Source organism: Saccopteryx leptura, chromosome 2, assembly GCF_036850995.1.
Source record: "Saccopteryx leptura isolate mSacLep1 chromosome 2, mSacLep1_pri_phased_curated, whole genome shotgun sequence".
In the NCBI taxonomy this organism is placed as follows: domain Eukaryota; kingdom Metazoa; phylum Chordata; class Mammalia; order Chiroptera; family Emballonuridae; genus Saccopteryx; species Saccopteryx leptura.
The window spans coordinates 171,478,967-171,491,864 of NC_089504.1; the positions used below are offsets into that span (position 1 = coordinate 171,478,967).

At 41.7% G+C, this 12,898-nt stretch overlaps 1 protein-coding gene across 11 annotated transcripts in view; it reads left to right on the plus strand.

Moving 5' to 3' along the window:
- The window catches only part of FRY (FRY microtubule binding protein), a 569,880-nt gene that overhangs the window by 498,202 nt on the left and 58,780 nt on the right, over positions 1-12,898 (plus strand). For all 11 annotated transcript variants that reach the window (XM_066369318.1, XM_066369317.1, XM_066369307.1 and 8 more), the window contains 4 exons: positions 1,180-1,359; positions 3,013-3,174; positions 5,626-5,700; positions 8,256-8,426. In XM_066369318.1, the coding sequence (XP_066225415.1) occupies positions 1,180-1,359; positions 3,013-3,174; positions 5,626-5,700; positions 8,256-8,426 (588 nt within the window). The remainder of the gene's footprint in view (positions 1-1,179; positions 1,360-3,012; positions 3,175-5,625; positions 5,701-8,255; positions 8,427-12,898) is intronic.

A 12,898-nucleotide genomic window follows, 5' to 3' on the forward strand; every position in this document is an offset into this window, starting at 1 on the left:
CTAAAATAGTGTAATAAACCATTTTTACTGAATTGTTTTGTTTTATTTTGCACTTATAAACATGAAAATCTGGAGTGAAAGACCTGCATTCTTTTTTTAAATAAAATTGAATATGTGGGAGAGATGGATATGGTTGATAGAAACACAAAATACTTAAAAGTAGATAGCAGAGGCCCTGGCCAGTGGCTCAGTGGACAGAGCATCAGCCTGGCGTATGGACATCCAGGATTCAATTCTTGATCAGGGCACACAGGAGAAGTGGCCATCTGCTTCTCTTCCTCTTTTCCTCTCTTCCCCTCCCACAGCCAGTGGTTTGACTGGTTTGAGTGTCATCCCCGGGCACTGAGGATAGCTCAGTTGGTCTAAGCACAACAGCCCTAGGCACTAAAAATAGCTCCATACTTGAGTATCACCCCCAAACAGGGTTGCCAGGTGGATCCTGGTTGGGGCACATGTAGGAATCTGATTCATTATCTCTCCTCTCACCTAAAAAAAGTAATAATAAATAAATTTTTTAAAGTAGATAGAGCTGTGATGGCGAACCTTTTTATAAAAACTGCCCACTTTTGCAGTGCTGGTGAACCTGGTCCCTCCTGCCCACTAGTGGGCGTTTTAGCTTTCATGGTGGGCCAATCACAGCACTGTTTGGTTGCTCTGCTACCGCCCACCATGAAAGCTGGAATGCCCACTAGTGGGTGGGAGGGACCAGGTTGACCAGCACTGCAAAAGTGGGCGGTTTTTATAAAAAGGTTTGCCATTACAGAGATAAGAGGATTTAATTTCTCAATTTGGCACATGTGCTAATGATAACTTGTTGATAATCTGTTTTGTCCAGGTTATTTTGTTTTAAGATGCCATTCAAAAGTTTGTCTATTTTTTATGATTTATCTTTTCAGTGAATTATGACTGGTTTCAAAAACAGTCTACTAAAAGGTCCTAATAAGACACGTAAATTGTTAGACTGTTTATTACAAATGCATCCAAATTTAGTTTGTGTGTGTTCTAAGAACTCAGGCTATTTTAAGAATAGTGATAACAATTAAAATAGGTTTATTCTTATGGATATTCCCACCTGTTTGTCCAGAAGTAAATAAACAGCATACGCTTTTCAAAGATGTGTTGATTCATTTTTTTTTAAATGAAGTTACTATTAACCATTGAATGTTTTATTTCCCTCAGAGTGTTCACTGGAGAGAAGCTTTGAATATCTTGAAGCTGGTGGTTTCTCGATCAGCCAGCCTTGTTTTGCCTTCCTACCACCACAGTGACCTGTCAAAGATAGAAATCCATCGAGTGTGGACCAGTGCTTCTAAGGAACTACCTGGGAAAACCCTGGATTTTCACTTTGACATCTCAGAGGTATGTTCACTTTTTCTGTAAACTTTAGCATGAATATCTATAGAGCAAAGATCACGAGTAGAAGTCTTGAGCAAGAAAGACTACGTTTAATTACAGTGAAGACTTACTTCTAAGGCCTGGATAAGCTTGTTTTTAAAGAACACGTTGAGTGTCATTCTCATTGGGGCTCTCAATTGGTGGCTTTTAAAAATAGAAACTAGCCTCAGTTACATAAAAAAATATTTTTATAAAGATAACTATACAATGGAATGATCTTCAGAATTTTAAACCATGACTCTCACTCATTCTTAATCTAACAGCTGTCATGTCCTGTCTCAACATGGACAGCCTTGTTCCCTGAATTGCAGCTGGACTAGCTAACGACCAATATTTGAGGGACTCTAGAATTCACCTTCATAGTTGCTTCCCCAAGCCGCACTGCTTTCTAAACTGCAAAGTTATCTAAATTCTTCCCTTGTAGGAGAAGGGACTGTGGGCAGTAGAAGGCAGAGGGGCTAGTAAACCAAGCTAAGGAGTCAGGGAGAAAAGAGAGAGCAGAAGTAATCAGATTTACCTGCAGGTTCAGGTTAGGACGTTTGGGAGGCCTGTAACCATTTTAATCTAAGATGTAAAACTCCCCCTGACCCATAAGCCCCCAAAGCAGAAACTACGCCTGCCAATTTTGTAACCATGGTCTAGTACAGGGTCTGGTTCATGACAGGTACATAAGAAATGTTCCTCAGCACTGCTGAGTGAGTAAGTTCACTGAACGAAACAAGCAGACCTTACTCTATGAAGCAGGCTGTATCCAGGTCAGGTTTTCTGACTCATGGTTTCATGGACCCTTTATCATTCCAGGCTTCACCACGATATACTATTTTGCTGCCATGGTTTAGTTTGTATATGATATGAAGATATTGAATTAATACTTATCGTTTTTAACATTTTTTACATTGCTATAAGGAAAAAACTACTTTTACTCTTTGACTTGTTTACTCTATTCCAAAGAGGTACAGAAAACATGCAGCCAGTCAGCTGCTCTCCCAGGAGTCCCAGCTATTCGAGAGCCACAGGCCTTAAGAGCTAGGCGCAGTCACCTGTATGCTTCCGCCACTCCCGGGGGCAGGCCGAGGAGCAGGTCTCTGCTCAGGAGCCTCTTCCGCACTAACCCTCTGGCGCTGCCCCCACACATCCACCACTGCACTACTCTCAGGAAATGAAATTTCTAAAATGTTGCCCAAGTAATTGGCCCTGATCTCAATCATTTACATGATTGAAATGCTATAAATAACTTAAATTTTTAAATAACTGAGAGTATATAAAGGTTGGGAAGAAAGGAAGGAACTTTGTTCTCTTGTTATGACTACAAGAAATTCTTTCAAGCTTAACCACCTGACAACTCTTTTTCTAAATGTTTTGCTTCTGATCTTTATCAGTGGTTTCTAAAGCATGTTTAAGATCAGACAGTTGGATTTGTTTTCAGCTGTTAAAAAAAGTGCAAAATGACTCAGCATGTGTATTTAAATGCAGGAAAATGAGCCCTACTTGTAATGTTGAACTTTATACTCTGATTTTTAATCAAATGAGCAGTTCTTGGTTGTGCTGGGTAGGGATTCCACACGCCAGAGAAGTGTAAATGAGACAAAGGAGCGTGTGCTTTGTGTTCTTTCTAAGACGCCCGTCATCGGGAGGCGCTATGATGAACTGCAAAGCTCTCCTGGCCGTGATGGGAAGCCCAGGGCGGTGGCGGTCACCCGGAGCGCATCCTCCACCTCTTCTGGCTCCAACTCCAATGTCCTCGTTCCTGTCAGCTGGAAGAGGCCACAGTATTCTCAGGTATCGAATCCTGGACTGGCAGGACTGGAGGGGAGCTGGGGACTGACTGAGCCCTGGTCCGAGAGATAGGGGGTTCCTCCACTCGCCATCCCCGACCTTGCCCACCTGGGCATCGACTCCAGGGGTGAGGTTGTCACAGCATTCCAAGGAGACCCGTTTTCAATTGAAGAGCTCCTTACATGGAGTTGGAGTCTGATACCGTTGCTTTGACTCGCTGTTACTACTTCTCCAAGGGGCTTAGAAAGTGAAATCTGATCTTTCCACGTGAAGGTCCTTCCCACATTTAAAGAAATCCTGCCCCTCTGCACCTCACCCCAATGGATCTTCCATTCTCCTAATAATATAACTGCACATCCAGGGGAACTGCACATCTGGTGCTATCCTCTGAGTGTGCCCTCCGCTCCTGGGCTCTGGGCAGTCTGAGTCACACAGAGCAGAGCAGCAGTGCAACTAGCTGTCAGGTCTGTGTTATCACAGCAGAAGAGTATTCACTCTCTAGGTGCCAGTATCATAGTACTAATGTCTTTGCACAGTTAGTAAAATCCGGCTTCATAGGGCTCTTTTGATGACGTGTGACAGAAGCCCAGGGAAAAATTACTTTAAGTGGAAAAGGAACTTATTAACGCCTGTGGTTTAGCTGGAGGCAAAGCTGGAGTCTCGTATCCAATTCAGGAAATGGATGCCCGGACTCTCCTTATTGTGCCCACCCTCCGACCCCACACATGGCCCTGCTTCACTGTCTGTTGATGTCATTTCAGGCAGGCTCTTAGACATCCATGGTCTTTGGTTCAGATGATTTCAGAAGGGCAAAGACCTTCCCTTGCCATACTCATAGCAGTTCTAGAAGGACTTGCAGCTTCTGTGAGGGAGGAAGAGTCCTAATTAGTGGGAGAGGAGCAGTCCCCAAGATAAAAAGAATAGCAAGTGGGCGCCAGGCAGAAAATACTGTGTGCCTGGTAGGTGGTAGTAGGACCCACCTTCACACCCTGAGGTTAGGGAAATGGGTCATAGCAGAGCTCGCTGGGTAGGCACACGATGAGTGCTCACTGAGTTGTGGAATAGGGGGCCTACTGAACTTCAATGGGGATGTGGCAAAGAAAAGTGCACAACCCCATTTCCTCTATATTGATTCCTTCCAGGAATTAAGAAATGCCTACTAAGAGTTAGGGGAAAAGCTTATAAATCTCTTGCCTTCCTTCAACATCTTTCAACACTGAAAAGATACCATATTGGGTGTCTCTTCTCTAATTTAGAAAGAAGAAGGCAATGAACTGCATTCCATTAAGGAAAGTCTATGCATGACACTGGCCTCCCAGTAGTTGCCACATAAACTTAAAACAGATTAAAAAAGGAAAGATCATTCTAAAGAAATTAGGACGATTGCTTTCAGAGAAACTCTGAAGTACATGAACATTTTAAGGCCCTGGACGCTCTTTTTATTCTCAAACTACCATTCATTCTGAGATCCAATTAAATTCTGTCATTGGAAAACGTGATGTCTTGTAGAAGAGTCTGTCTGCTTACAGCACTGAAACGTAAGGTATATGAAGAAAACCAAAAGGAAGTGACGTTGTTTAACCTGAGGAAAGATTAAATACAGCTCACAAATAATTGAGTTTTTAAATTCTGCACAAAGTAAAGTTAGTCTCCCCGTTAGGGAAAATAGGTTGTGTTGTAACATAATAGATTTAATTTAGGTGTAAGGAAAGCCTTGCTAGTGCTGAAGGTTGTAGCACACAAGAAAAGATTATCAAGGGAAGGAATGAATATCTACGAGGAATCTTGGGGTTGGCTTTCAGACCCCAATCCTCGCCTTGGGAAATCTTAGATCAGTACTGAACAGTGCTATAGCAATGGAAGGTGACACATTTTAAATGTTCTAATAGTCACCTTTAAAAAATGTTAAAAAAACAGGTAAACTTAATATTTTATTATTTATTTTAAGTGAGAGGAGGGGAGATAGACAGACTCCCTCAAGTGCCCTGACCAGGGTCCACCCAGCAACCCAGTCTGACTGAGGCCAATGCTCAAGTATCGAGCTATTTTTAGCACCTGAGGCTGACGTGCTCAGACCAAGCAAGCCACTGGCTATGAGAGGGGAAGAAGAGAAGGGGGGGGGGGAGAGAAGCAGATGGTCACTTCTTTTGTGTGCCCTGACCAGGAATAGGCTGATGCTCTATCTACTGAGCCAACAGGCCAGGGCCCAGGTAAAATTATTTTAATAACATATTTACTTTACTTAACCGAATATGTCAAAATATTACTTCAACATGGAATCAATATTTCACAATTATAAATGAGATGTTCTGCATTCTTTTTTTATACCCAATCTGTGTGTGTTTTACATCTCAGTTCTCACTTGGCACATTTCAAGTAGGATAGCCCTGTGTGTAACAGCAGATTTGGTCAAAAGTCGTCCTGATTTCACCACCTGTGTGTTTCTTTTTCTAGAAGAGGACAAAGGAGAAGTTGGTTCACGTCCTTTCTCTGTGTGGCCAAGAAGTAGGATTGAGCAAAAATCCATCAGTAAGTTCTCTCACATATCACATGTATTTTTGTATTTTTTTTTTTTTTTACCTTTGGTCAAAATAAGTGTAGACAACTAACCTATAAACTATAAGTATAAAACCGTCATCTTTCACAAACCTACATCATTTCTCCCCACATCGTGATTTTTAATCTCCTTTTAGTTCAGAAACAGTGAAAGGTTTTGTTGGCTATTTGCTCTAGTTTGTACATAAATACTCAGTTATTTTTATTTTTTTAATTTCTTTAATTTTTTTTCAATAAAAACGCCCAGCTTCCACCTGACCAGGCAGTGGTGCAATGGATAGAGCGTTGGACTGGGATGAGGAGAACTCAGGTTCGAGACCCTGAGGTCGCCAGCTTGAGCACAGGTTCATCTGGTTTGAGCAAAGCTCACCAGCTTGAACCCAAGGTCGCTGGCTCGAGCAAGGGGTTACTCGGTCTGCTGAAGGCCCACGGTCAAGACACATATGAGAAAGCAATCAATGAACAACTAAGGTGTTGCACCGAAAAACTGATGATTGATGCTTCTCATCTCTTTTCGTTCCTGTTTGTCCCTGTCTATCCCTCTCTCTGACTCTCTGTCTCTGTAAAAACAAAACAATGAAAAACAACAACAAAAACCCACCCAGCTTTCTGACAATGTATACGTGACTAAAGTACCCCTGTGTACAATACACATTGTTTCTGGGTATAATTTTCCTCTGTTCACACAGCTTTTACTGTGATGTCATTATTTTACTCACATACAATAAAGGTGAAAATAATGATATATTATTACGTTCTTTTCCTCATATAAACTTCCACTGGTGTTACAGTTTAAAAATCCATGCTTCTAAAGCCCTTCTAAAATTTAGAAAATTCAAATGGTGTATATTAGTCTATTGTAGCAAAAGCAATAAAAATCTCAGGGTCTGATTTCACCAGGTATTTTTACTTTCATCTACATCAGATCTTTATTATTACCCCCCCCCCCCGCAAAAGCAAGCTAAATAATTTCCCAAATAAAATAAGAATTTGAAAACAGTTTCTCCAGGGAAACTATATCTATTAATGTAATTCATGAGCAGGTGAGATGTCAGAGGCTCACAAATACTTAGCTAAGTGCAAATGAGTATTTGTATTTCGACTCAGCTTGGCTTCCACTAAAGTCACTTTTTTAGTGTTAATGATGAGTGGGTTTATTGTTGCCCCTGTGGCATTGAATAAGGTAGAAGGGGTGAGGTGACAGTTTGCAGAGCAGGTGGCACCTCTGAGCCCACAGAGGAGAGAAACAAGGAGCACTGGCCCTCTGCAGCAGCTTCTGCTAGCCAGGGCCACAGCCACTTCTTCATGCCCCAGTGGGTGGGACTCTCTCCTTCAAAATGACTGCCTGCTTCTGTGCTGAGGCCTTCCTGGCTGGAGATGTTGACCTGGAGGGTGTTAAAAATGAGAGCAGCAGCACCAACAAGGAAACCAGGACTCGAGTCTTGTCTCTTGCTGACTAGTTGGCTCCCTCCATGTCTGTCTTATGTGCCCATGCGTAATCCCTGAACAAACTGTGTGCCATGTACCCATGTAAAAATGACTCTTCTGAAATACTGGAGGAAAAAATGTAACTGTAAAATCCTCTCACTCTTTTACTTTCGAAAGATATATTGTTTTTAAATTCTTCTAAACAATTGCCTACTTTTCTAGGAAGACTAGCGATTATAATGGTTAAACAGAGAATCTTGTTCACTGTTTTTACTTATCAATCTGTGTTCAAGAAAGGCGGGGAACAGAGCGTTTAGCTTCATTTGCAGTTTATTATTTCTACAAAGTTCTGTCAAGGTGGCCCAGTAAAAAGAACCTAAACATTGACATTAATTTAAAAATATTAATGTATTAAAGACTTCAACAGGAAAAGTCTTATTTTATTTAAATCAGCAGGACTGGAACTTAAGTATAAATTCTGAGCGTGACTGCTCAGCTTCGCTTCTGTAGTTCAAATGAGCAAATGTTACACCTTTTAGCTTTTGTTTCTTATTCTTTTTCGGTTCCTGGTTTATCTCTGAAAGAGTTAAGTCCTTTGCTCTCACAGTTTATTCTACAATAACTTATGTTGGTATCAGGAGTCCTAAAAAAAATTGTGTGATAATGTGATTTGTGTGTGAGTTTATGTACAAGTTCTAATTTCAGTCAGTTCAGAAACAGCGAAAGTACAAATTTTCTTGGCTGCTCTAGTTTGTGAGCACATGCAGTTGTCTTACAAACATACACACATACAACCATACAACAAACACACAACACATACACACACACACACACACACCCTGCAAGGACCCAGTTTTCGTCCATTAAGCAGCCATTTGACTCTCGAACATTTTCTCAGTGCATGAACTTGTTTCTTTGCACCAAGTTTAATCTGAAGGCATCTGTCCAACATAAATAATAAGAGAACATTCTAAAAATACCCGCTTGAGGAATTAGGTGTGTACTGGTAACATAGTGAGATGAAGAGCCAATACAAGTTTTTTGCAGTACAAACAACCAGAGGGAGATGGTCTCTCAGGACAGGACTCTCTGTTTTGTAGGTGATTTTTTCATCGTGTGGGGACTTGGATCTGCTGGAGCACCAGACGAGCCTGGTCTCTTCTGAAGACGGTGCTCGAGAACAGGAAAACATGGATGACACAAACAGTGAGCAGCAGTTCAGAGTCTTTAGAGACTTTGATTTCCTGGACGTTGAGCTAGAGGATGGAGAGGTATAGTATATTCTCTAAAAATAACCCACTTGACTAATGAAAGTTTCTTTTTACCTGCTAAATAGTGTTTTTAATATTCAGTCTTTCACTGAAAAGCTGTAAACTTTATACTGAATCGGCTTATTCCAAAGACAGCAGCTTCACTTTGGCAGAAGGTACCACGCCCTTCCTTCCTATCTAAGCCCACAGCAGACGCTGCCAGGTTATTTTTAAATGGCCATGATCTGACTGCAGATGACCACACAAAGGCTTGTGTGTGCAGCAGTGTACTTTAAATAAAAAAAATTACAAATGTTCTGAGCCTGTTCGCTGGTGCTCAGCTAAAACAGGTGGAGCATTTAATGCTTATAAATGTGAAATTACTCTAATTCTGTTCCTTCAAAGCTTGCCTGCTACAGTGTGAGCTGGGAGCCCACGGCCTCTATGCTGTCTGATGAAGTCAGTAGAACGCAAAACCCTGTGGGCAGCACAAGGGAGCGTGTGGCCCTGCTGTAGGTGGGCGGCCAGGGTTCCTCACACCTAGGGCAGCTGAATTCAAGTCTCAACAGACAAAATCAGATTCGTGTATTTGGATGATAACTATGGTCATGAGAGGCTTTCAGTTATGAATCCTATTTTTGAAACCTGGGATTGGAAGACATTACTTCATCCCTTTGCTCTCATTTTGATAGCTTGGGGTTGTGCCATCTGAGAGGTAGTCTTTTGCCTCATGGGGTAAAAACCAAATTCCCTGGAGATTAGCATGTGTAAAAATTCTGGGTACTCCTGGTACCGAGCCAGCTCCTGCTGTCAGTCAACATACTTGAGCCCACATGTAACTACATGCACTATATTACCCAAATAAAGGGCTGTCTGTTAGTCTTTCCGTCCAAAAAGAGACCCAGACTCAAAGTTTATCATGTCCTGTGGTGAAGAGGCACCTTCTAACTTAATGACCAGTAGCTTCTTAAACCATCTGTAAAGGACATGACTGCTGACTCTAACTCACTTATACTGAGGTGAGGCCAACGGGCTATGTGCTCTTGCCCCTCCCTGGCCACTGATGGCCCTGGACAGCTGCACCAGCAAGGGAGAATCCTCAGAAGGCTCAGCATTTTCTTTACCAGTTCTTCTCCTGGAAACAAATCTGGCAGAACCAGCATGTAGGGAGCTAAAGGCACTGACTGCAAAGCATCCTCAAAGTGTCCGCTTTCCACCTTGAGTTGCTCTAGAGCCGGTAGAAAGTAGTACAGTGTTTTTACTGTTCACCATAATTACTAATAAAGAACTCCATCATTAATTGTGGTGAGGATTGTTTTAAAAGTCTAACACGAAATACAAGGTCTACCGGAAAGTACTGTACATTTTGGGAATGAAACAAAATACAAATTTTTCTTACCGTCAATAAACTTTATTAAATAATATAATTGCCATTATTATTAATTATTTCTTGCCAGCATGACGGCAATTTGTATATCTCATTTTTGAAAAATGTTTTATCTTTTGATGCGAAAAATTGAACCAGTGCTTGTTTGATATTTTCTTCATTTTTGAATTTTTTGCCCTTCAAAAATTTTGTAAGGACAAAAACAACTGATAGTCAGAGGGTGCTAAGTCTGGAGAATATGGTGGATGCGACAGACATGCTCCCTTGTTGAAATTCGTAAAATTACAGTGGTGTAAATGAACTTTATCCGTAGCCATGGGTACACTATCGCTTCACACATAAGACTAACGTGAATCAACTTTGTTTTAGTTAATTTGCTACATCAGTATGTATACATTAAGTGATAAAAATAGAGAGGCAGCCCTGGCTGGTTGGCTCAGCGGTAGAGCGTCGGCCTGGCGTGCGGGGGACCCAGGTTCGATTCCCGGCCAGGGCACATAGGAGAAGCGCCCATTTGCTTCTCCACCCCCCCCCCTCCTTCCTCTCTGTCTCTCTCTTCCCCTCCCGCAGCCAAGGCTCCATTGGAGCAAAGATGGCCTGGGCGCTGGGGATGGCTCCTTGGCCTCTGCCCCAGGCGCTAGAGTGGCTCTGGTCATGGCAGAGCGACGCCCCGGAGGGGCAGAGCATCGCCCCCTGGTGGGCAGAGCTTCGCCCCTGGTGGGCGTGCCAGGTGGAGCCCAGTCGGGCACATGCGGGAGTCTGTCTGACTGTCTCTCCCCGTTTCCAGCTTCAGAAAAATACAAAAAAAAAAAAAAATAGAGAGGCACATGTGCGCCAAATAAACATGTGCTTATGTGTTGAAACTTGTTGTGATAGAAATGGACAGAACTTTCCGGTAGACCTTATACAATGTTTTTTAATGTCTCTGAGTGAGAGCTACATCAAATGTCACAGGATGAGCTCCCGGACCTGGGTAGCTGATTCCATCTTTCCTCCTGAGCTAGAATTCAAGCTTGGGTACCTTCTCCACTCAGGAAATAAAACTAAGGAGAAGAAATGGATGTAGCAAGAGACACATTATTTCTAGAGTTGGCCAAAGAAAAATGTGTTATGTGACATGAGCTGGCAGGAAAATCAGGCACAGTTTCAGAACTAATAGATTTAATTTCCATCAAAATAAAAGAAGGAAAATCTGAGATGCCAATCAATTGAAAATAATTGTGACATTAATGTTTCTGAGGGACAATAAATAATACTGTTGGTGTTCTCTCTATTGTCCCAACACAAACTAGAATATCACAATGATGTTTTTATCTTATATGATTAAGATTTCATAAGACAAGCAAGAGCATGAAAGTATATTATATCTCAATAAAATAAACCATGAGAGAATGTCTTGCTATATCTTAATAAGATGCAATAAGAGAGGTTAGCAAACTTACAGAGGGGTAGAATAAAAACACATGGGCTTTGGAACCAGGCAGGCCCAACTTTGAATTTCAGCTCTGCCACGGACCTCGCTGTATGACCATGTGCTGTGCAGGAGGCATGGTACAGAGATGCAGTTACTCATGGATGGATTTTTGCAGAAAATTTATTATGATTAATAACAATAAAAAATAAGGCAAAATCACTGACCTGTGTTGGCGCAGTGGATAAAGCATCGACCTGGAAATGCTGAGGTCGCCGGTTCGAAATCCTGGGCTTGCCTGGTCAAGGCACATATGGGAGTTGATGCTTCCAGCTCCTCTCCCCTTCTCTCTCTCTGTGTGTCTCTCCTTGCTCTCTCTCTCTCTCTGTCTCTCTCTCTCCTCTCTAAAAAAAATGAATAAATAAATTTTAAAAAAAATAAGGCAAAATCAACTTATGTAACCTAAAATAAAATAAAGAAAATGAATCAACACAACAGTAAGCTACACAACATCACCAGATGGAGGAACATTAGCCTGGGTTCTAGAGTAATAGCTAGTTAAAGCAATAGACTAAGAAAAAGAGAATTATGAGCATGTACAAATCTCACCAGACTATGGAGGAACACATCATCAGACCAGGATCTGTTCCCAGACCAGGAAGCCTCAGCCGGGGCTCCAACGTCAGCCACCCGCCATGCGTATTGATGAGGAAGACTTCTCCAGAGCGTCAGGGGCACTCTGAGACCCTACCTATAGTTAGAGGAAAATTTTGGCTAGAAGTTATTACACAAGGGCCTTTTGTGCATAACCTCTAGGAACGAAGAAAGGTCACCATATTCTGAAATAACTAAGTAGGTTGGCAATCAAGTGGTAGACCACCCTCCCTGGCTTCAGGGGAAACTGCAGCAGGCCTCTGATCCCACCCTGAGTAAGTGACTCAGTCATCCCTGCAGCCAGTTTTTGTGACCCTTTTTGTTCATATTCAGTTGAGTTCAAATTTATTTGAACTCAATTTTTTCCATGCTTATGGGTCTGCAGTTTCTCTCAGCTTCCTCCTCATCTACTCAGTGGGTATGATAATCTCCCTGTAGAGTGGATCTGAATATTTAGCGTGATAACCTACATAAAGCTTCTAGCATAGTGTCTCAAGGTCTGTTCCTTTGTACTGTAATTGGTGAATAATTTGGTTTTATGTATTTCATTTGAGAAAGTAAGCATATTTAGCTTTTCAATCAAAACACAATTATCAAAAAACTGAATATTTTGTCATATCTGTTTCTTTTAATGAAATGAAAATTTTACAATTTTCTCACTAACACTTAGTCATCCCGCCCCCCACAAAAAGTGTTGAAAAGACCAAAGTTGCCAATGAAGGAGAAAGCTGTTTCAGAAATAGCATTTGTGACCGGTGACCTCTACTCCATCATCCACCAACTACTTGGTTGGCAATTTCTGGTTCAGTGCTGATTTTCACTTTGGGTTTATGTACCTTTACTTAGGTTTAAGTTGCACCTACATAAGTATATATTGTTAGCATTGTTCATTGTGTTAAAACTAAGACAAGAGCACTTGAGTGTCCTTAATATCATCATTCTAAATAGACCTTTTAATTTGCTTTCTATCCCTCTCGTCTGCTGCCCAGGAGCTTCAGGTAAGAGGATGCTCTTTTCTCAGGTATGCAAGCCACTGATTTG